General features: G+C 42.2%; 1 protein-coding gene across 1 annotated transcript; it reads left to right on the top strand.

The window, feature by feature from the left end:
• Positions 1–3834: 3834 nt before the first annotated feature.
• Positions 3835–23099, top strand: lpcat1 (lysophosphatidylcholine acyltransferase 1). The gene is made up of 14 exons (XM_026156907.2): positions 3835–4100; positions 9830–9969; positions 11554–11768; positions 12032–12144; positions 12277–12337; positions 16380–16438; positions 17534–17568; positions 17957–18011; positions 18128–18210; positions 18283–18408; positions 18773–18926; positions 21234–21332; positions 21884–22022; positions 22545–23099. Exons 1-14 carry the CDS (start codon positions 4014–4016, stop codon positions 22676–22678), a joined length of 1500 nt encoding a protein of 499 aa, XP_026012692.1. The 5' UTR covers positions 3835–4013; the 3' UTR covers positions 22679–23099.
• The last annotated feature ends 1222 nt before the right edge of the window (positions 23100–24321 follow it).

The raw sequence follows: 24321 nt of genomic DNA, 5'->3' as shown, positions 1-24321 counted from the left end.
AAGACATAATTACTTCTCACTTCTTTAGGGTAAGTGACTCAACTAAAGAAATGAGAAGTAATTATGTCTCAACTTGACTCAACTCATCTTGAGTCTATTAAAAAATGCCAACGATAACAAAGTTTTACAGGAGCAGAAAAGTATTTTTGCATCAACAAGGTCTGAAGCAGCGTGGGATCATCCTGATGGATGAACAGAACGAAACGTAGCCAACATCCAGAGCTTTAAATGTCCTTCAAGAACCCTGGAGAAATATTCCTAATGACTAAATAAAGGCATGACAAGAAAGCTGACCTAAAAGAGTTCAGGCTGTGTTGAAGAATAAACGTGGTCATGCCAAGTATTGATTTTAAAGCTTGTGAGAATTGAACAATGATATTGCCTTATATACTGTATTTACATTTATTTTTGAACCTATTTCCCATTTTTTTCCAAAGAAAATATAAATCAATGAGGGTTTGCTCAAGACATTTGCGCAGTACTATGGATAGATACATACATACTCAATGGCCACTTTATTAGGTAGAGTGATTCAGCTGTATGGTCAGAAAATCAGATAGCGGCAAGTAGTGATGTAGAGATTGTCAAGATGACCTGGTTGTTGGTCCCAGGCGGGTATTTCAGAAACTGCGGTCCACTAGCAATTTCCCTTACTAGGGTTCACAGAGAATGAAAAAAGACAAAATATCCAGTGAGCAGCAGGGTGAAAATGCTTTGCTGATGCCAGAGGTCAACAGAGAGGGTCAGACCTCTAATAGTAGGATAACACACCCGTACAGGAGAGCATTTTTAAATACACAGTAAAGTCTGACCTTGAGCTAGATGGGCTACAGCAGCAGAAGCCCACATCAAGTGCCATTCCTCATCTAAGAACAGAAAACTGAGACTACAGTTCACATAGAATCATGAAAATGAGACAACAGAAGATTGTGTTGAAATGTTGCCAAGTCTGGTTAGTCTCCATTTCTTCTGCAACATTTGGATAGTGGGGTCAGAATTCAACATAAACAAAATAAAACTATGGCTCCACCCTGGTTCTGGCTGGCAGTGACGGTGTAAAGAGATGTTTTCTTGGACTCTTAAGTATAAATACCACAACCCACCTAGTGCAGTGCATTATGTAAAAATCATTAAAAATACAAACAAAAAGAAAAAAAAAACGGGAAGATCTGTGTACTAGGTTTTTCTATGCTCTTTAAAATCAGGACCCAAATGAACTGACCAAAACTTCCACCACCGTCTTCTTTTAAAAAATATCTAAAACAAAAACACAAAATGAACACTGCACAGCATACACTTACTGATAACATGGTTTATTTTTATGAATACAATTTAAAATCATCATTTATTTTTTAAATGCAATAGAATTAACCAGTTAACACCTACAGGGGCATTGAAAACCCATTTATGGTTACACTTACTGACATTTAGCACCCCCCAAAAGACAAATACAAATGTTTCAAAGGACTAAAATCCGTTACACACATCCCAGCCTTTACACATAAAATATAAAACAGTGCATCCGACAAACTGCAAGTGTTCAAAATCTCTGCCAAACAATGCTGGTTATTCAGCTGCGAGGGCTGTCCAGAGGTCGGAGCGCTGTGTGTGAGCAAGATGTAGATATTTCATGTATTTGTTTGGACAAATATGCAATATTTAAGGCACTTTTTTTTTTTATGGCGGCCAATAACAGGAAGAAGATGGAGACTTTGATTTTCAATCAAAACTGTTTGTCTTGTTTTTAAATGGAAAAGTTTTTTTTTTTTAAATCTGTCATTATGCAAATGTTCATGCCTTTTTTTCAAGCATTTTGATCAATCCTGGTAGATTATGACCAATCTACTGCAATGTCGCTCCTCTTATGACCTTTATGGTTGCTTCCAGCAGCATAACACACCATGTTACAAAGCTCAAATCATGTCAAACTGGTTTCTAGAACAGTGAGTTCAATGTACTCAAACAGCTTCGACAGTCACCAGATCTCAACCAACAGAGCACCTTTGGTGGAACTGAAGTTTCTAACAACATCAGGCTGAGTTCCATCATTCTTCCACAAGAGGGAGCCAAAGTGTGCATCATGGACGGTCGCTTTTCAAACTCCCTGTCACTTTTAAAACCAGTCACATTCAAAACTTTGGGCAAATTCTCAGCCACTGTATGTTTACTAAAGGTCAGAAAAAGGGCCATGAAACGCTCTGACTGACTGCAATACTCAGTCCCAAGTGCCGAAGAAACCAAACTGGTTGAAAGATGTTTGGCAACAAACACTGAGTGTACGCTGGCTTTGCTCGAATAAACTAAAGGTTAATATTTGCTGATGGAGGATCAGGGATTCGGAAAACGTGTGTACATGCACATATATTATTTGAACACTTCTAATTTCGCAAAAGCACGGCAGGAAGATTTGATCCAGTGTTTGGGACCGTCCAATTGCTTTCCACTGAAGCATTTGGTCAAAGAAACACAGATTAAATGTTTCCTTTGTTTCTGTGTGAGCTGTGGAAGGTTGTCAAATAGGTAAGTCTGAGTTCACCTGGCAGACTCAGCTAGTGATTTCTGTGGGTCAATAAACGAGTCTTAATGCAAAGCGTCAGCCACAGGATACAATGTAAATCAGCCATCTGTGGCTTTGAAGATCAACAGAGTCTGTTTACACGGGCATTTACTGGCATGTAGAAAATAAATGACAGCAGAAATGGATGGGTGGATCAAATAGAGACAGAGGAAACAGGACTTCAAACGCCTACTGGACTTCATTGAAGGCAAATCACCCGAAGCATCTCAGAGGCGCCTTCCACAGCTAGTGAGACCGTGCGGTGTGCGAGCATCAGCAAGTGACGGTTTCAAACGTCCCCACAGCAGGTTCAGGTTCTTAGAAAAGGATGATCTTGGATTTCTTTCGCTACTGTGATTATGATTATCAATTTGATTTTGATAACTGACCAAATAAATTAATCTGCTACAATCACTTGCACATCACTTCATCTAGATCATACTACTCATTTCTTAGTTCTTTATTGAAGTAACAGCCGCTCGATTGCTGTAATCTGGCGAACATGTTGGTGGGCCTCAAAGAAGCAGCGGCTTTGATTCTTAATACTCCTCTAATCAAAATCATGTTGGTGTATTAGTTTTAGTAGAGGTAACGTGCAATATCTCTCGTTATATTGGTAAGGAGCCTTATGAAAGTGTTATATATGAAATAAAGAAATTACATGTTTTTGCAAGTATATTTATGACTCTTTGTGTTTGTTTCTACGATATAATCAATTCAGTCCTTTAAGTTAAATATCTTTATAGAACTATTTCGCCATATTTGTTGCAATTTATGCTGTCCTCTTAACGAGATCTCACGTTTTTTTTTTAAATGTGAGACTGGTTTAAAGAAAAATACTGTTTTCATTCACGTGAGATATGCTTGGCAGATTATAGGCCTATTTACAACAGTTTAAATATTTATATATTATTTTTGCAATCACCGGAGGTTTTTTGGCCCAACTCAGAGTCTTCTGTTATAGATGACCGATTATAAGAAGGCAGATGTGTCAAATTTGATTGCCCTGCACTGTCGTTGCTTTCAAAGTAAAAGCTTCAACACGATGGTTTAAATAACAAGCTCGATGTGAGCTTCCAGCTTAAAAGACTAAAAAAAAAAGCAATGATTTTTTTTCATGTGCGGTAAATAGCATGGTGTTCACCTCAGTTCGGTTTTATGAATTTTTTTTGTTCACTTTAGCGTCATTACAATGAGGAGGAATTGCGTTCGTTTTATTTTGAAACCCACAACGGGAACACAAACACAGTCGCTTCTTCCGGTTTCATCTAGCTGGCTTGATCTGAAGCATGAGGTGAGCGGCACACCTCTCCACCCAGTCAGCATCATCGGTGTCCGTGACAGAGTGACAGACTGAGGGGGAAGACTTCTCCAGCAGAATAAAATCAGCGAAAGAGTAACAGGACACACTGAGGCACCATTTTTCTTTTATTATTTGCGGGTTAGGTCGTTCACCATGAAGCCTTCAAACAGTCGCCCTTCAGGAGGGGGTAAAAACCCCTTCGTGCACGAGCTCAAATTGACCATGACAGAAAAAATAAAGGTAAGACAGTAAAGATAATAACAAGTTATAAACTGTGTTTGTCTAAGATGATGTTAGATAGACATATTCCTCCGTCCACAATGTGCTGCTTGTTTAGTGACTTTCCTACTTTCCTAAACTTTACCGACGCTTTAATGACGCTGTTTTTTCATGACTCTTATTCGTTAATGTTGACTGGAATAAAAACGGACGAGGAAAACACAGAACACGGATAGGGTTTCAATAACCGACAGCAGTGTGATAATGCTGTGTGGCTGTCTAGGAAAAAAAGTTGTTTCCTGGTTCAGGTCCGACACTCAGCTGAAATGACGACAAACAGGTTAAAAGGACAAAAACCGTGCGGTGACAAATCTAGTTTCTGTGCCCCTTTTTAAAAAGCAAAAGTTGTGTCATACCGGATTTAAAAACATGCTGTGAATTCATTCAGTGTTGAGGAAAATCATGCAAGAGTAAGAGCTCCTTTTTTGTCTTTTTAAAAAAAAAACGTTTGAATGAACTCTATTTTCTCAGAGATAAACAGCAGCACCTGTTCAGTCTTACCCACACAGCAGCACCTGCCATGCAGACCCATTTCCTGCATTGTTGGTGTTATCTGAAGCTTTGTGGGTTCATTGTGGAGTCAGCCACTTTCCTCACATTTTCCTGGATGGGTGTGTAAAGCCAGTCTTGAATCTTAATTGACCGTCTTTTGCATATCAGACATTTGCATTGTTTGTTTATTTAATGTTTTGTTTAATGACAGGCCTATTGTGGATGGGAAGACCTTGCAAGACCGAAACCCTGTGCACTATCATATTGACCTGATTAGCTGGCACAGTGACACATGCTAATCAACCCAACATACACTTCACTTCTGTTAGGCCACAGTTCTGCATTTCCAGCTGCTTCCTTTCACTGAGTGCACACACAGTTGGGCTGTGTTTACGCTTGAGTTTTAGCCGACGGCTAAACAAGCTGACAGCTAAACAAGTTTAATGTGTACTCAGATAGTCCTCATTAGGCTGCCGGAGTGGTGAAAGCCTGCACAGCAGTAAGAAAAGCAAAGATGGGAAAAGTACAGTTTAAATAAGGCATGTGCTCTAAAGCATGGAAATGTAGAAAAGACAGGACAGCTGTGGCTTCATTCCTGCATCAGTTGGCTCGCTGCTGGAGGAGAGCAGTATGGCTGAAATGATTCCTCATTAATCAAGCGGTTCAGCAGATTTTCTGACTTAAGTGATTTAGGGTCTGCTGACAGCATGCCATTGTCCTAAACACAAGTTACTGATCAACTGAAAATCATCTTATCTAGTTAAAGGTTTATGTGAAAACATGAAGAGAGCCCTGATCGACCCCCTCAGGTTACCTCTCCCATAGCTCCAGGGCCCAGAGGTGTCTGCTTTCATGCTCAACGAAACATACAACGGTCTGAAAATTGGTTCACTGCTGCCTAACCATTAACAAATCCACCGAGATAAGATGACTGAAAAAAAAAAGGCCCGTGTGTGTTTATTATCAACCACTTGACATTGGCTTGCTGAAAGCTTTTAACTCCACCGGCCCCTCTTATTAGTGCCTGAGTGTGTCAGTTTTTCAGTCGGCGTGTGCTTTAAGTTGGAAGCGTGTCTGTGCCATATGACCGCAGCAGGTCATCGAAGGTAAACTTGACCATGTGTGTGTCTGTGTCTGGTTCACACCTCCTGCTGCTCTGCTTCCAGAGGGACGCTTTTCCACTTGCAGAACCTGTGAAGGGTTTATACGCTCGTGTAAACAAATACACGTTTTGCCTGAAGGAAAACGAGGAAAGCGACAAAACGCAACTTCCTCAGTGCTTTTGTTTCTAGAGATATGGCTGCATGGTTGCTTAATGCTTATGAATCTGTTTGCTATAGGCAGTAGATTGGTGCTGCTCTTCCTGGAATGTCTTTTCTAACTTCCCAGCAAACATGATCACAGCACCGTAAACCAACCAGGTCAGCAAATGAAGCTCATTCCAGCTGAGTCACGCATTACTGAATGGCCAACAGCTGCCAGCTCTCAAGCTCACAAACAAAATGCCTGTGACATTAAACAGAGCTGCGATGTCCGGCGAATGGATGGGGATTAATACCAGACACGGCTTTAACAGTGCGTGTGTGTATAAAGTTGTGTTTCTTTTGGCTTTGATCTGCTACTGCCTGGCTTCAGTTCCTGCTGCACAGGCAGCCGAAATATGACAAATGGTAGGACAGGTTAAGTGCTTCCTGGGTACGCATTCACTGCCTCAATGAAAACAATTAGCCAAGAGCAATTACCTTCCTAACGGGTTAAAACTGTAGCGAGCCACAATACACAGGGGAGCAATGTATCTTGGGAAAATGGTTTGTCAGCGGAAGTGTTAAAATATTTTAGTGGATTTAGATCCGTTGTAATCGTCATCAAGTTTACCATTTATATGAGGATTATTTTTTCTGAAATAGGTGGTTTGTTGAACCTCTAAAAATTGAAACACCCATCATGATATCCCAGTATCAGTCACTCTTATGGCCTCAATCACACAGGCCCAGAGGCCGAGCCCTGAGACTGCATATTCCCCTCAAGTGGTGTCTTGGGGTTTCTGGCTATTGTGTGAAGTTGGTCACAAAGAGGGTGCTAAACCAAAAACTTGCTTGTGATTGATTTAGGGACTATCAGATTGCTGCAGATGCCACTAGTCTGCAGATACTTGCTAACAACCACTAGTAGTGAAACTTTTAAAAGTGTGACGCTGTGAGGTGCAGACAAAATGTGCACATCTGCAGCTCTGCATGTCAATTCGTGCAGCACAACCTGTAGAACATGGTCTCAAAATAATTTTTAATATTTCTTTGTACAAAGGGGAGCCAATAACTACAAATTCTGTGTTTTCACCTACAAATGACACGTTTTGCCACATGTCAAGCAGAAATAAATATTGTAGCTGTGCATCTATAGAGCCAGAGGTCGAGGGACTTTAGGTCAGAAATAATAAAACAGTTCAATCTTGATGGCAGTGGTCTCTACCGGGATGACATTTCCCCGATCTATAGGGCATAAGAGGTCACTGCAGGGCATAAGAGGTCACTGCAGGGCATAAGAGGTCACTGACTGGTTCAATGAATATGGAAATGACATGAATCATATGCTATAGCCTTCACATTCACCAGATCTTAACCTAAGTGAACACCTATGGGAGAATACTGTTCCATCACATCGAGCTAACGTTCTGCTGCCTGGCCAGACCCCTGTGTGTTTTTTGTTTTTTTTGTCACATTTAAGGTACGTGCCAGATGTTTTGCTTTGTCTTTATATGTGTAGAAAGTGAAAGTAGTGAGAAGTAAGAGACTGAGTCACTACATTCCTTAAATGTCTCCTGAAAGTGTTAACGCAACTATACATAGCGCCTTGAGGCGACTTTTGTTGTGATTTGGCGCTATATAAATAAAATTGAATTGAATTGAATGTACACGTATGCGTGTCAAGACTGTAGATTCCTAGAATCTCTTTAGCATTAGGTACAACAGAGCAACCTCATCAGTTACTATGACATGACAAAGAAATTCAGTGACTGCTTTAATCTGAGTTGTTTATACATTTTTTAGTGGGTGAAGGATTAAAACGTTCAATATTGAACAAATTGTGCGTCAATGTACAATAAGAAAAAAAATCTACATCTGTTGATCTGTAGTCACTTTTATTCTGTGTGCTGTAAGTGAGCTCAGTGCTCTTGAAGTGCATTTCTACTGCAAATTTCAAATCTTTAGTCAAGGATCAGCCGGCGTTCTCCTAAAACACTGGAAATTGCACCCCTCTGCCCCGCCCCTGCATTTTCTTATGCCACCTCTTGAGAAAATGTCAGCAGATCCTCCCAGATGGACTTGTTAAGCTCTGATGGTGACGCACAAGCTCGGATGGGTGGAGAGAGGCGTTCGAGCATTATAAATCACCCCCATTGCTGTTTATTTATTAATGCAGCCCTGAAGAGTGCACCTGGGTTCCTGCAGATAGACAACTACACAGGGAAGAAGAGAAAGATGGAGCAGGAGGGGAGGGGGAGGTTACATATGACTCCCTTGAGGGGTGACAAAAAACACACCAGTGCAAAGTAGGAGGAAAACTATAAAAGGAAGAACAGCAAGATAAATGAAGGTACAGCTGAGCGACTTGGAATAGAGAGTGAGAGACTGATGGATGGATACGCGAGAAGCATGATTGTAGATCACTGTAAGGCAGGCTTGGAGCTCAATGAGAGGGGGAGCGCAATAAATGTGTAGAATGAAGGGATCAAATAGAGGTCATACGAGCAAAACGAAGGAGCTTTTAAATGTTACACAGTTTGAATTTGCCCTTGAGGCCGTGACTTTGCCAAATCTTTGTCATTACACAGTAAGAGAAGTCATGACAGGTCAGTCAACTCAATTTATATCCTTATCATCCTGTAGTTTTATCCTTTTTACCTTCGTATTTATGTAAAATTATTGCGAACTAAACCCAACACATGTGAACTTTTGTTGGCTAAACCCAATGAGAGTCATCCATTCACCACGAGTGACCTTTACTAAACAGAAACACTAACAGAATCCTTTATGGTCATAACATTAGGCAATAGAAGTAGCAACTGTCAGATCTGAGGCTTATTTAAGGTAATTCATGAGTAATCCCAGAGATTTGATGTGTAGTCATGAACTCTGGTGAACAAACAGAATTTTCACGGGTTTTGTCAGAAAAAGGATGTGCGGCACAACCTTTCCAGGAGTGGACATCCCACCGCATTCAAAGACCAGACTGTTGAGTGCTCAGGCTACAGGCCTCAGTTAGCATGTTAAAAAAACAAACATGTCAGCACATCTCAGGTTTGTAAAGATGCAACTGGACAAACCACAAGACTTCTGGAACCTTGTCCTTGTACAGATGAGACCAACTGGTTTAGATCAAACACAGCATATCAGCACACCTAATACCTCACACCAGCTGAGAGGGGTGATTTAAAGCACACGATCTAGACACATTGTCATCATTGAGTCGACCATGAAGTCTCCTGTATACCGAATGATTCTTCAGTCTTCACTGCAAGTAGAAGATGGCTTTAGTCAGCATGGTTCAATCGGTTGATTTGGGGACTGGTGTTCTTTAAAGCTTTGATATTAGCGATGTTGGAGTTGAGGTTTTTTGTAGGAACAAAGATGTAATAAGCAAACGCTGGATCTGACTGAGAACCTGAGGATGCCGTGTATACTCATTCAGTAGCAAATTGCGAGTCACGGGCTTGCCACACCCAAAAACACACAAATAATGGGATCTTTTACATAGAGTCTGATTTCAAACGACACCAGCAGTAGAAAGGGCTGTGTGTGAATAAGAGTATATTTTAGGATGATTTGCTGTTAATATATTGAAATAAACGTTGTTTAGATGCAAACACAATTAAGCCTATATCCTCCCTTTATTCTTGCTTTCGGTAATCGGCGTTGATAGTGCAAACCGCTGATGTGTGTTGGGCCTTTAAAGCGCGATTAGACAAGCACAGTTAGTGTTAATTATGTGGTTTTGTGTTCTGCTAAAGGCACAGATGGAGTGTTGACACTGTAAAATGTAATAGCATGTTTCTCAGCTGTATAGGAATGTATGCTATGCTAATTATTGTTTTTTTGACAGTTGGCTAAAACACAGCAGGGATGTTACAGTAAACAGCAGGTTGTTGAAGTGCAGCAGAAGTGTGACTGTTTGTGTCTCTGTGTGTTTTGTCCCTGCAGATAGGACTCATGTCAGTTACAGTTTTTCCGGTGCGGCTGCTGCTGGTCTCTTTCCTCATGCTGCTGGCGTGGCCCTTCGCCTTCACGGCTTCTCTGGGACGTTCGGAGTTTGCGATCGAGCCTCAGTCGTGGTGGAGGAGGTGGGTTTGTGTGAAAGCACCCATGTGCTACTAAGACTTATGGGATTAGACAGAAATGTGTGAAAATCTCAGCATCCTGTAAATTGTATTGCAATATATAATTATAAATTGAGATGCTGACTGTTGCCCACTGTCTGCTCAGTATAACATCAGCATGCTGGTATGCTTTTATACAAATGTTAGTTGTGTGAATAATTAGAGTGCAGCACTCTGTCATTTTTACAGGTTCTTCGTTACTGACAACCTCTAAAAAATAAAATATTGAGCCCATTGTTGTATTTAAAACACAGAAAACACAACATTAGTGAAAAAGACTGCGGATTAATAAAAATTGTTGCTAAAAACATGAACAGATTTAGCCACTCACTCACATTCTGAAGATAAATATGTCTATAGCAGGGGTCTGATGATGAGTGTCATATCAACCATTGCATTAGCAATAAATTTAATAACGCTCTATATCAACAGTTACACACTATACAGAACAACTTTATAGAATTATATTTGTTCGCAGGTGTTGGCAAATCAGCTATTTTGAAAAAAAAAACCCCAAACAAACACTTTTTATCAATAACAAGAACACCAACAGCAAAGGAACTATACAACAGAAAACGCAATGCTATTTATGGTCTCCTCACAGCACTGATAAGAAAAATAAACTGGGCCAACACGGCATGTTTGTTAATACAGAGACACACATGTTAATGTGATCTCTGGTCTCCCACTCAGAGACACAGGTCTCCGAGTGTCCAGCATTCAGAGGCTACCTGAGGACACTCGTGTGGAGCCAAATACTGTCAATAAGGCCTCTGCAGTGTTCTTAAGACAGTAAAACTTGTCAGGTAGTGACGTCCAGCAGGTGAGAATGAAAGCTCTGTGAACACGCACAGCTGTGGATTTCTGGTTTGATCAGAAAAGAAAACATTGGTCCAAACACCTGAAAGTCTTCGAATGTATCCATGTATTTCCGTGGTGTAGGGCTGTTCGATATAACGATATATATCGGATGAGGATATAAAAACATCTATCGTTTCGTTTTACGCTATCGTTTGTTTCGTGGTGTCGCAAAATAAACTGTTTACGGCAATATTTTTTTTTTCATCGTTTTGATGGTCACTGTAGTGGCTATATTCATTTCTTAAAGTTCTCTCTTTCTCTTATATTTTTTAATATAACCACACTATGGACGGACAAGCGACTGTTTTTATGCGTTGTGGTTAGCATCAACGACGGTAACAGCATCGCGTGTCCGCTTGTTTATGTTCCACATAGACCTTTCACAATAAAACTCAAGATCATGTGAATCACGTGAAAGAGCAGATTATTTACGGATGAGAAGTAAAAAAAAAGAGCTGCCAGGTGCTAAAACATAAACCTTAGAGTCAAACGTTAGAACAGGCTTTTCCCCGCAGCACGTCGTGTAATAAATGCTCACAAAGAAAACGGCGGCCGTTACAACTTATGTCTAAAAATGTATAGTTTCATGCATTGGGTGAAGTGTCGGGAAGTGTAAATTTCAACATCGCTTGAAAACTCTGCCAGCTAGCAACGTCCCTCTGCAGCTGTCTGTGTGTCCTTCGTCAGGTTTATAGACCTGTGTCTAAGAGCGATCATGCGAGCCATGTGGTTTTGCGGAGGTTTCCACTGGATCAAAGTGAAGGGACAACGGGTAGAACCCTCTGAAGCGCCCATCCTCACTGTGGCACCACATTCTTCTTACTTTGATGCCATCCCAGTCACTATGACCATGTGCTCCATAGTCACCAAACTGGAAAGCAGGAGCATCCCAGTCTGGGGCAGTAAGTGCACATTTACTGAAATTCCTATAATAATGTACAGCATTTGCACAATGTAACAGAATGCATTCAGACAGGTAACTAAATAGATTTAGCTGAGCTATAGATGCCTCCAGATTTTCTTTCTTTCTTTCTTTCTGTGTGACAAAGACTGTGCATTCTGTTAAGTCAACTCTCCATCAGTTTTCTTTTATTCAGTGTTTTGAACATTAATTCACTTGTTGTGGCTTACTTCCAAAATCCACTTCTTCATCATCCTCTCCCAGCTTTGATCAGCTACATCAGGCCAGTGTTCGTGTTTCGGTCAGACCAAGACTCGAGACGAAAAACTGTCGAGGAAATCAGGCGGAGAGCGTGCTCTGGAGGGAAGTGGCCTCAGGTAAACTACATGCATATACGCATAAGGGCACAGAGATCTGATCTCAGCTGACACCCGGGAATTTAAAGGTGATAAATTAAAAGCGAGAGCAAATTCAAACAAGAAATGAAGAGCGATTTGTGTCTGTTGCAGATCATGATATTCCCGGAGGGGACCTGCACCAACAGGTCGGGTCTAATCTTATTCAAGGCTGGTATGTATTCAGTCCACTTCCTGCTTTGGCCTGACTGTAAAGATAGTCTTTTGTGTGTTTATTCTTACTGGTTCTCAATAAAACTGCTCTGAACTCGTCATGCATGCAAACTACCTTGATAAAATCTCATTCATTTCCATCTAGACCCACCATCAAGTCAGAAATTTTCACTCGATGGTAAAAGGCTCACTATTGCACTGTAAATGAACCACGGCAGACCCGTTCATGTTTGCTTGCATTTTAGCATCTACGTTTATTTCCACAGTTGTTGGTGCTGTAACACTGCAGTGTTAGCCTGCGGCTTTCCAGCCACCAGCTTAACACACACCAGTAACAACAACCAGACTTTTAAGCCAGTGAGGCGTGATTGCGGATGCCGCTCAGGTGTGTCCGCCTTCCCTGTAGCAGCACTGCAGACCACGCCCCGCTACATACCCGCATCGCCCAACTGAGGCCGGGGAGCCATCTGGTCGAATCAGCCCTGACCGTCGGCACCCCTGGTCCAGCTACCGGGAGGTGTCCATTCAGGTGACCACCCACGTATCCAGTGGGGCTGGTGACGAGGTGGGTCTGGGGACCAGCAGCTTGGCGGGCGGCTGCTGCACAGGATCACACAATGCGCCAGCCTCTGGTGGAAGTGAGGCCGGTCCGGACAGCATGTGGACCTCTGGTTTGGCAGGAGCCTCGCGCGCCTCAATCTCCATCTCCAGCTTGGCAGGCGCCTCAACCTCCATCTCTGGCTGCGCCGATCTCTCACACACCTCGTCCTCCACCTATGGCTGGGCAGGTGCGTGAGTCAGTGGTGGGCCCGGCGGTTGCTCAGAGGCCCTCCTTTGGGGAGCAGGAACGGGTGTAGGCCCCTGCCTGGCAGCAGCCACTCCCACCCATGGAGTGGGTATGGGCGCGGTGGCTGGCTGCATCCTGCCTGGCCTCACCCTGGTGGTCAGGATGGGCGCCAGAACAGTCTGGACCTCCTCCACTCCCTCGCTATCGGGGAATGCCGGTGGGGGTGGCAGCGGTGCTGGCCAGAACCCGATCAGAGCTGCCAGATTTTCAATCCTCTGCCTCCCACGTTCGATCCGGTCCGGGAGTTCTTCCTGCTGGCAGCGTGACACCGCCGGCTGCAGTTCCGCCATGCCGCCTGCTGGGTTTCGGCACTACTTTAAATGAATCATGGCGGGCATGGCACCACAGACCATACCCCGCCACATACACCATCTTCCCCTTTTGCACAACTTCCAAACAACAGACGAACCGACTAGTTGCAAGCAGCGTAGTCGAGTAAACTCATTTTACCTACAGCCGACTTTGAGCGTAAGTGGGACCGACCGGTGAGACTACATGATTTAATGTGTAAAATTTCAGAAAAGGTTCAGGTAGTTCACTGCGCAGACTATCGTGTAATCACAAAATAGAAAGTTGTCGTTAATTCACAGAAAAATATCTTTTCTTTCTTTCTTTCTTTTTTTTTAAAGTAAACATTAAAATGCAGCACGGTGGCACGGCGGTTAGCACTGTTGCCGCACAGCAAGAAGGTCCTGAGTTCAATTCCAACATCAGGCCGGGGTCTTTCTGTGTGGAGTTTGCATGTTCTCCCCGTGTTTGCGTGGGTTACCTCCGGGTACTCCGGCTTCCTCCCACTGTCCAAAGACATGCAGTTTGTGGGGATAGGTTAATTGGAAACTCTAAATTGCCACTAGGTGTGAATGTGCGAGTGAATGTGAGTGCGAATGGTTGTCTGTCCCTGTGTGTTGGCCCTGCGACAGACTGGCGACCTGTCCAGGGTGTACCCCGCCTCTCGCCCTATGACAGCTGGGATAGGCTCCAGCGCCCCCCGCGACCCTGAAAAGGATAAGCGGAAGCGAATGGATGGATGGATGGACTTTAGTAGATAAAAAAAACAAAAACAAAACACCCCAAATAGTTGCTAAAATCCAATGTTTGGTTGTTGTTTTTTTTGTTTTTTTTTAACATGTAATTGTTTATCTATTAGTTCATTGCTCATGTTGTAGTACGGATGGCACTGGGGGGTGGAGGTGATAATACAGCTAAGTTCAAAACCTATGTGCTCCTTCACATTTTCTAAAGCTGTCTAGTGGACTAGATTGGATTCTGGCCCCCGCACCTTATGTTTTACTTTTCTAAAAGGATCAAACAAATACATGAATAACTTCATGTATCCCATTAAAACATTTGTGACAATTAGGTTCATTGTTGCCTTTGTTGCCTGACGACTGTTTGGTTATAGTTCTTAGTAGTGGGTGTGTCTGTTAATGGAGACACTTGGTCTGTTTGCTTTGTTCAGTATACATTTCACGTAGTGTGCGTGGACTTGTAAACGATTATGTATGAATGAGGCTGACTCCATAGCTGCCAACTGGAGGTGTAGATGTCTGGTTAAATGAATTTCTCTTTTGACACAGTGAGTCTGGAGGTTCGGTGACTTGCTTCAGGACACAGAACTGTTGCACTCATCTCTTTATATTTCTGCTCACATCCCGTGTGTGTGTGTGTGTGTGTGTGTGTGTGTGTGTGTGTGTGTGTGTGTGTGTGACGTTGTCAGCCATTGTTCCCTGCCTGCTCTGTCTAATCCCCTTGCTTCCAGTCCATAATTCGGCCATTCGCAGTGAGCCTTGTGGGTCACACTCTGTCCTGCTTTCACTCACTGTGTGAGTGTCTGGTTAGATCATTGTGCGATGTGTTACCGGTCCTCTCTGGATGTGTCTCCTCTTGTTACATCTCATCACTGGCTCCCAGCTCAACAGATAAACTGTGTGTGTGTGTTAATGTGCTTAAGCCACCTGTGTGTGTGAATGCACACTGCAGTTATGTCCTTTTCTCGTTTCAGTCTTTTAATAGAGCGTTTCTTTCCTCATCTGTCTGCCTGTCCTCTTACTATAGTCTCGTCATTATCATTCAGATGCTGCAGATCTCTTTCACTCCTCTTCACGTTCTCACAGTCTCACGAGAAAACCGATTAATTATAACTTTATTCATTTTAAATGCAGGTCTCAGCCACTCATCAGTGTTTGTTGGCGGAGACTCTTTGTTGATTTACACTCTAGTTAATATGCCAGCTCTCCATCAGCCTTTCCATCACTGATATTAAACAACTATTAAAATCCTCCTCGCCCTGCCTCCAGGGCTTGTTATTCAAATACACACTGAGCTAGGTGATTCATGATGCATGCGTCTGGTTTTCTTTCACTTACTTACTGTAATTTTTTCAGGTTGTTGTGTAGTTAGCTTTATGTGTTTCATTTACAGGGTACAAGGAACTTGTTATATATTAGATATCTCATTTCTATTTCTTTTTTTCTAGCAACATTTTCTTGAATCTTGGAAAAAGAAAACCCGGTTTTAAATCTACACCAGCTGATTATAGGACAGTTTTGATGATTTGGTGACTTTCAGCTTGAGCTACATGTTCACTGTTTTGCTGTGATATAAGCAGCTTCATTCACAGCAGCATCAGGCAGATGTTTTATCCATCAAAACTCTAAAAACCTATTGTATGGTCTGTGGCCAGCATTAAACAGCAGACACACAAAGTTGGTAAACTGAGCCTGATGCTCATGTGTAATATTTGTAACCCTTTGCAATCCATTCATAAGTTACTGAATAGCTTGAGTAGGTCTTTGTCCAGTGATAAATATTGTATGTAGCTTTTATCAGCCTGCCCATCATCAGCAAGATATAATAGAATTCAATGGAAACGCTCTGTCCCTGTTCCCGATGTTATTTTGAGGTTATGATCTTATCACTCACTAAACCAGTTGATGCAGTCCAACTCTATTCTTTTTCTGTACTCATAAAATCTATTTGGAAACCCCCTCCCCATCATTTTCCATCAAATACTGCTAATTTCTCAGTTACTTTGACTCTATAAAAACAAATAAATTTGACGTGTGACATGCCTGACACAAGATAAAGAAGTAGGATTCAAATAAAAGCTTTGAGCTGGGTTTGGGGACAATCGATCACGTTTAGCAAAAATACCAGATTGTTCTCATCACCTTCCTCCTCCTCTTGTCTTCCTCAGGTGCTTTCATCCCAGGACTCCCAGTGCAGCCAGTGATACTACGCTACCCAAACAAACTGGTATACACCATAAATCTTGTCCTCTTCCTTTTGATCCTATTCTGTGGCTCCTCCCATACCTGCAGCTTTAGACGTAGGTCACGTCTATAGTGACTCCACGTACACTGTACACACCCACACTGACACGCCTGTGATGCAGTGAGTTCTTTCCTTCACATTAGTGTGTTCCTCTTGTGTTGAATGAGCTCATGTTGTAGTGGGATGATATTTCATCCTTTGTTTGTCTCTCACGCACACACGCATCGTACATACGTGCGCATGTACACATGCACACAGAGGTGTCATGTCTCTCTCTCAGCACCTCTCCCCGCTCTTTCATTAAACATGCAGCTCCTGTTACCTCGTTTTTCTTTTCATTCCCTCGAAAGCCTTTGTCACCGTTTCCCGTGGTGCTCGGTGTACTCACTGCGCTGACGTCTTTGACACCGTGGCACCGCAAGACGGTTAAGTGAGGCAGAGAAGGTGAAAATAAAGGACAGGGTGACTGCTTCTTAGTTTGTTTTTTCTCTGCGCACCACAAGATGTGCTTCCATTCAGTCTCTTTGCATTTGTTAATTTAGTGATGGCCGCCTTCTTTGATGCGAGGTCAAGTCAGGTCATGTTTGGCAGCTCTCACGTTATGAGACTGAGTGTGGAATAGCAGCACGCAGGAAGTGTTGTGGAATTAAGGGGGTTTTATGTTTTGTGTTTTTTTTTATTTTTTATTCTTCTCTCGGTTGGGGGTGAGGGGAGGGTCCACAGCTTTATTTCAGTCGTCCTTCCTTCAGGGGAGCGTCGCTATTGGTTAATGCAATTTTGAATCGCAGCCTACATTGTGTCTGACTTTTAAATGTGATGGCCATGACCCTTGCCTTGAACAATATATTAGACTATTTCCATCTTATAAAATAGAAAGTGAGGTGTTTTGCTTTCACAAAGCAAAGTTGAGGCTTCAAAAACAATATTCTGCAAACCAACAGGTGGTTTTTCTATACAGGCTAGGATCTCTGCTATGTTTCACTGTAATAAGTGTGCCTCACAGTGATTATGGATACATAAAGAGTTTGTGGATTTGTATAAAACTGCTTCATGGGGTGTTTGGTTCTCTCTCCACAGGATACCATTACATGGACGTGGAAAGGTCCCGGAGCGTGAGTGTTTCTTTCTCTCACACACCTTTACAGTTACTGTGGGAATACGCTGGGAATATGTCTACGAGGCTGTGTGTCCAGGACACTTTTGTTCCATCAGGGAGCGTTAAAAAAAGCACAGCATGCAAAAAAAACACACCAAAAAAGGGACCAGGTGCTGTTTTTTTTTGTTGTTTTTTTTAGCCGACCAGAGCAGAGAGGTGCATGTGTAACGGGCTGGTTAAAAGCAAACATCGTCGTCTGGTGTGATCGACTCCAGCGCATTCCCAGGGTTACATAGAATATACACAAAACAACAACACACACAGTCTCCCACTCTGTGTTATTAAAGTTACAAGCTGTTTGTTTCCATCAGGGTGTAGATGAAGCTGTTTGTTCTGTCTTCCAGGTTTCACATTTTGTGGCTCACTCTGTGTCAGCCTCATAACTCCATTGAGATTGAGGTGAGCGGTTTCGTATGACAGAAGTCAGCAAACTGACTTATTGCAATTCATTATTATGTTGCCGAGCAGTATGATCAGTGTCACAACAACAAGACTGAGTTGAACTCTCTCTTTAGTACTTGCCTGTTTACAGTCCATCGAACGAGGAGAAAGAAAACCCCGCACTGTTCGCCAGCAACGTCAGAAAGCTCATGGCCAAGTAAGTGTCCGATGATCAACGCACGCTTGCTTTGGATGTTCTTGACTCAAAACTTTTTCTCTGTCCTCGTAGGGCGTTGGACCTGCCGCTCAAAGACCTGTCCTTTGATGACATTGAGATCAGCCTATCGCGCGGCCCTCTGGGCATATATGATTATCGCAGCCTCCTAGAGTTCAACCAGCTAACATGTCGTTTAGGGTAAGTGGTGGGAGACTGGAACGACTAGTTAAACTGCTTGGTTGATGGGTGCTGAGTCAACACTTTGGGAAAAGTGTGTAAACACTGCCACCTATTGGTGGCTGAGCGGAAACACACACCAAAACCAAAAGCCAAAATAAAAAACCCCAATGAACTTCAATTTACGAGTATAATTATAACCATGTTGGACCTCCTTTTTTTTTTTTTTTTTTTTTTTTTTTCTTCCCCCTGGATTTGTTTTAAAAAAGGCTGAGGAAACTCCACACTTTGTACTGTCTTTTTTTTAGTGTTGTTTCCAGTATGACTTACTCTTATTTAATCTGGCTTCTTTGAGGTTTTTCCTTTTTTTGCTTCGTCCTAACAGACTGAGAGCAGCAACAACAGACAGGGTGCTTGAAGAGCAGGCCAGGAGAGCCAGGAAGCTCCAGGGAGACAAACTGGGTTTGGAGGACTTTGCCCAGTTCCTCAACCTCCCTGTTACAGACACACTTAAAGAAGTTCACAGCTTCTTTGATGAGGTAAACATGAAGGAAGCACAAGATATAGCAAAGGGAAATGTATAAACGTGTATTTAATGTTAAGAAAAGTTGATAAAAAAATGTTTTTTTAAAAAGATCCAGCAATGCTCAAATAATCACACAAAGTTATAAAATGAGCTTTACAGAAAAATACATAAAAATCTGTTCTTTTGTTTCTTTCTGCAAAATATAAAAACGATAAAATTCTTAAAATTTGTTTCAAATTCACGAAAATCACAATAAAATAAAATAAAGTTCTCATAGCAGAGAATAAAAAAAGGTAAAGTCAATGAATTTTACTTCAGAGTTAATGTGTTTGCAGGGTGAAGGGAAGCGGTGAGGCATTTTGGGCAGGACTGATGGGCCACAGAGGAATGTTTAGGATATGAGGAGAATGTTTGGAAGTTTGGAGGCTTTTGGAAGAAATTGCAAAGTTTTCTTCTCCTGCATTTTTGATAGAAACTAGTTGTAGAGTTTTAGATTTTTGTCATTGAATCTGTTTTTAGTGTTGTGACCATTTAAAATGAGCATAGTTTAAAACCAGATCTGCTGCCTTTAATATTCCACTTTATCGGTAACACAACACAAGCTTTGTGTGGTTTAACTCTGCCTGTATGTATCCTAAAAAGGTAAAAGATACATTTCTAATAGTGAGCCACAGTTGGAACAGTGCTTTTCTTTGTGGCATCCTGATACATAAATCTAATAATAAACAGAGGGTTTTACAAGGTGCTCAAAGGAGCGACAATTTTTCAGAAACTCCTTAAAAAAAAAACAAACAAAAAAAAAAACCAATTTCATGAGCTGAATCCTTAAATTAAGACTAGATGGTTTTCTCTGTACTGTGTGAACAATCACACAGTTACAGTCTGACGTTAATATGGAGGCATGAACATTAGGCATTGTGATGGTCCACAGGCATCAACAAATAGATGTTTTTCTTGCTAGTTGTGAGCTCAGCAGCTTCATCTGTTTGTAAGAAGCAGCCAACCATAAAGAAGCTAATTTAAAGGAAGGGGAAAGGCAACCGAAACAGTGTTATGTCACAGGCTCAGTATAAGCTAAATAAGGATTATTATGAGCTATGAGTCATCCAAAGCTTCTCTAGTAAAATTCTTCAGGAATAAAAATATGCAGCTGGAAAATTGTAATGAGTCCACTTTAAATTTAAAAATTGGGCGTCTCTGTATGTAGACTGAACTTTGTGTGGCTATCTAGTCCTAAATGCAGTCAAATACCATCATAGCCTCTTTAAAATAATAAAAATAATTTGATATTGATAAAATACTTTAATTGGTTGGGCTTGATAGTTAGCTGGGTAGATTCTGTCTATGCTGACCTCTCAACAAACGTCCATCCATCCATCCACCCATTTTCTTCTGCTTATCCGGGGCCGGGTCACAGGGGCAGCAGCCCAAACAAAGAAGCCCAGACCCCTCTCTCCCCAGCCACCTCCTCCAGCTTGTCCGGGGGAATATCAAAGCGTTTCCAGGCCAGTTGCGAGATATAATCTCTCCAGCGTGTCCTGGGTCTGCCCCGGGGCCTCCTCGTGGTGGGACGTGCCCAGAACACCTCACCCAGGAGGCGCCCAGGAGGCATCCTTGTCAGATGTCTGAACCACCTCAACTGACTCCTGTCGATGTGGAGGAGCAGCGGCTGAATGGCTGAACTTCTCACCCTATCTCAAAGGGAGAGGCCAGCCAACCTTCGGAGGAAGCCCATTTCCGCCGCTTGTATTCGCGATCTCGTTCTTTCGGTCACTACCCGCAGCTCGTGACCATAGGTGAGGGTAGGGACGCAGATCGACTGGTAAATTGAGAGCTTCGCTTTTATACTCAGCTCTCTCATCACCACAACAGCGTCCGCATCACTGCGGCCACCGCACCAATACGTCTGTCGATCTCCTGCTCCCGTCTCCCGTCACTCGTGAACAAGACCCCGAGATACTTAAACTCCTCCACTTGGGGCAGGAACTCATCCCCGACCCGGAGTGGGCACTTCACCCTTTTCCGGTTGAGGACCATGGCCTCACAACAAACATGTTATATTTAAATAAATTAAATAATTAAAGTGCTTGGGCTAAAAGTGGTCTATGTTTAGTTTGAAACCTTGTCTATATAGGAGCTATGACACTGCCACAAAGTTAAAATCAGGGTTAGTGCTTAGTAGGTGAATATACTAGAGACTTCATATGTACACCACAGTCCTCCATTTCAATCGATAACATGGTCAGATCAATGGATACTTGTGCTGTAAGTGTGGGGCTTATCCTGCTCCTTTTGTTCACCGAGGTGTTTTTGTTCCCAGCATGGAGATGGACAGATAGACGTCAGGCGCTACGTTATCGCTCTGTCGACCGTTCGTCGACCCACAAAGTCCATGGAAACCCTCAAACTGGCCTTTAAGGTAAGTTTTTATACTGCTTACTCCGGTTTAACATACACTGACCAACAGCTGAGCAAGTACACCTTGCTAGTATCAGCTTTCACCCTGAGAGATGCCTTATAGCATAGATTTAACAGGGTGCTGGAACCATTCCACAGACACTTTGGGCCATAGTGACATGATGATGCAGATTTGTGAGCTGAACATCCACAGTGTGACTCTCCTGTTCCACCACATTACAACATGTTTTCTATTGGATTGAGATCTGATGACTGTGGAGGCCATTTGAGTACAGAGAACTCATTGTCAAGTTCAAGAAACCAGTTTGAGATGGTTTGACTGGAAGCTAATCTGAAATTCTCAGATCAGCCTGACTGGACCAGCAGCCAGCAGCCACCCTTCTTCCTCATTCTCATGCTGGTTTGATTCCAGCCGGTCCCCTTGACTGTGTCTACAGGCTTAAATGCATGGAGTTGTTGCGCTATGATTAACCTGTGCTCATTAACCAGTTTAACAGGTGTACCAGCGTAGGTTTCCTAGCATTGTGCTAACGCTTCGTGCCGGGTTCGCAGATGTACGAGAGCGAGGAGAGCGGGGAAATCCTGGAGGAGGAGCTAGCCGGCATCTTGGAAATCATGTTAGGAGTGAAGGAAGTGCGACTTTCAAGTGTGTGCTTAACGCTCGGACCCGACACAGGAAAGATCACTTATGGTAAGACCCTGTTTCTGTTTGTAACATGTTTTAAGCATTTTAACACATTGACAGAGATGTCAAATTATTTATAGGACCATTGTACTAATGAGCCCACGTTAGAGATGATTGACAGCATCTGTCAGTGTGTCCCCCACTTCGTCTGTGCTGTCACCGTCACATTTGATTTCTTCTCGGCTTTACTGAAGAAAATAAATACCATCTGTTAGACGAGATTTTACATCCACCATCTGCCTTTTCTAGAAACTGTCAAAGCCTCTGTGAGCATTCTTTTCTTGTCCAATAAAAGAACCTTTTTATTTTTACCATAAAACAACCCATCTGCACAAAATAGCCACTTTCAGTCCGATCTCTAATGATCTAGAATGATCAGAGTAATTATGCTAATGCTGCTAAACAAAAGAGCTAATTACATATGCTGTTTAGATGCCACATATTACATGTTATATTTAAGTTTAGTGTTTTGATTATTAAGAATGTAAAGTTAACATTTGTTTTAATCTCACACTCCATCTCTGCCAGATGATCTTCTTCATTACATCCAGCAGTTTCCACACTTTGCTCTGGACTGCCTCCACTTTAAAGACCATCCACGGGATTTCTGCACAGGCCGATCTCCGAGCTGCAACGGCCAGAGCCGCAGCAAAGACGACTAACTCACAGACTCAAGCCACTTTTTTACCTTCTCTATCAGACCCCATCAATGCTGTCACAACGGTGCCTTCAAGTGCAGGTAGAGAAAGGGCAAAACTTTTAGGAAGAGTATGAATTCCTGATCCAGATAATGTTTTTATTTTTTTATTTCTTTCTTTGCCTTCCTTTATTTTTAATGCCCACTATAATATTAAGATACATTTTGTGTGCTCCACAAATATTTATATATATGTTTATAAAGAACAGATTGAAAAAGGAGGATTTTATGTATCCTTATGTATTGGAAGGTTAGCATTGTTGTTATCTCAGGCTAATGGACACTAGCACAATACCTGCTGTCGTGTTGACACTTTGCATCTCGGCCCATATTTATGTGTTTATATTCCCAGATTACTGCCATTAAAGTTTCACACGTCACCAGCATATTGCAGTACATTTGCATAACCATTTGCATTACAATGTCCAGACTGTGTTGCTTACTGTACAAGTACCTTTGAGGGTGTTACTGCATCTCACCACACATTCAACAACAAGCTTGTTCATTTAGGTGTCTGCTTTATGCAAAGTCAGAGATAACAGCTGTGGTTTCTGAGCTGTAGCACCAGCATCGTTCTCCTCCTCCTCCTCCTCGTTGGGCCTCACCACTGGGGTTTTTGTGCTGTGTTTAGATTGCAGGGGCCTCTTCAGTGATTCTCTCCCCAGCAGAAATAACATGGAAACTTCCACAATGCATCGGCTCTTGCCTGCTCTCCTGACAGCAGGATTGGATGCGTTCTACTAGTAAATAGCAGGATTATCTGTTTTTCTTTTTTTCCTCCACAATAAAAAAGTTTTCAGAGTACTCTCGGGTTCAAAAACTGCTCTTAGAGATTAGAATCCAAAAGGTTCCTCATAAGAGAAAAACTATATACAAATTAGAGCATGATTGAAAATACTGACAATTCTCAGCTTTAAATGACATTTCAGATGATTTTTCATGTGGAGTTTTAGTTATTAGTGAAAATCTGGATGAAATGTCTGCATTTACCCAGACTGAAGTTAAAACACTCCCTCAGTGCTTTCACTCCTGATTTTCAAAAGCACGACTAAAGAGGTGCCAGCGTGACAGCTGTCTGATTTCCTGCTCCGAGAGTCTTAATGAATGTGGGCCCAGATGTTAGACTGCTGCCTGCAACTACCGTCATACTTTCGTTTGTGCATGAACCTACAGTTATATGATGAGCAAAACAATTTCTCCACCTCTGCGTTAAACAGTTCATAAAACACTGCAAAGGACGACTGCTCGGTATTTGGATGAACATATCTTTAAAAACTTGATAAATAACATGTCTTCGCTTTCACGCATCGATCTCTCTCTTTTTTTTTTTTCTTTTTTTTTTTGGTTTGTTTTTCTGCAGTTTGAAAGTTGATCTGTGATGGTCACATTTCATGCCTTATGCCTAGTTTCCATTATGTTTTAAAATTCAAAGCAGAAATCAAAGTTTTCTGCTTTTTATTTTACAAATACAACCTTCTGTTTTGTCATAGTCACTTACTGTGTGTACCCACTAGGGGGAGCTCTGCTTTTATAGTTGTATCTTAAGATGCTTTGAGTTCTCTAAAACTGCCTGACAGTGTTTGTATGAATCAATGCAGTGGGTCACAC

The sequence above is a fragment of the Astatotilapia calliptera genome, chromosome 22, assembly GCF_964374335.1.
Source record: "Astatotilapia calliptera chromosome 22, fAstCal68.1, whole genome shotgun sequence".
In the NCBI taxonomy this organism is placed as follows: Eukaryota; Metazoa; Chordata; class Actinopteri; order Cichliformes; family Cichlidae; genus Astatotilapia; species Astatotilapia calliptera.
This window is presented reverse-complemented; position numbering and strand designations above follow the sequence as displayed.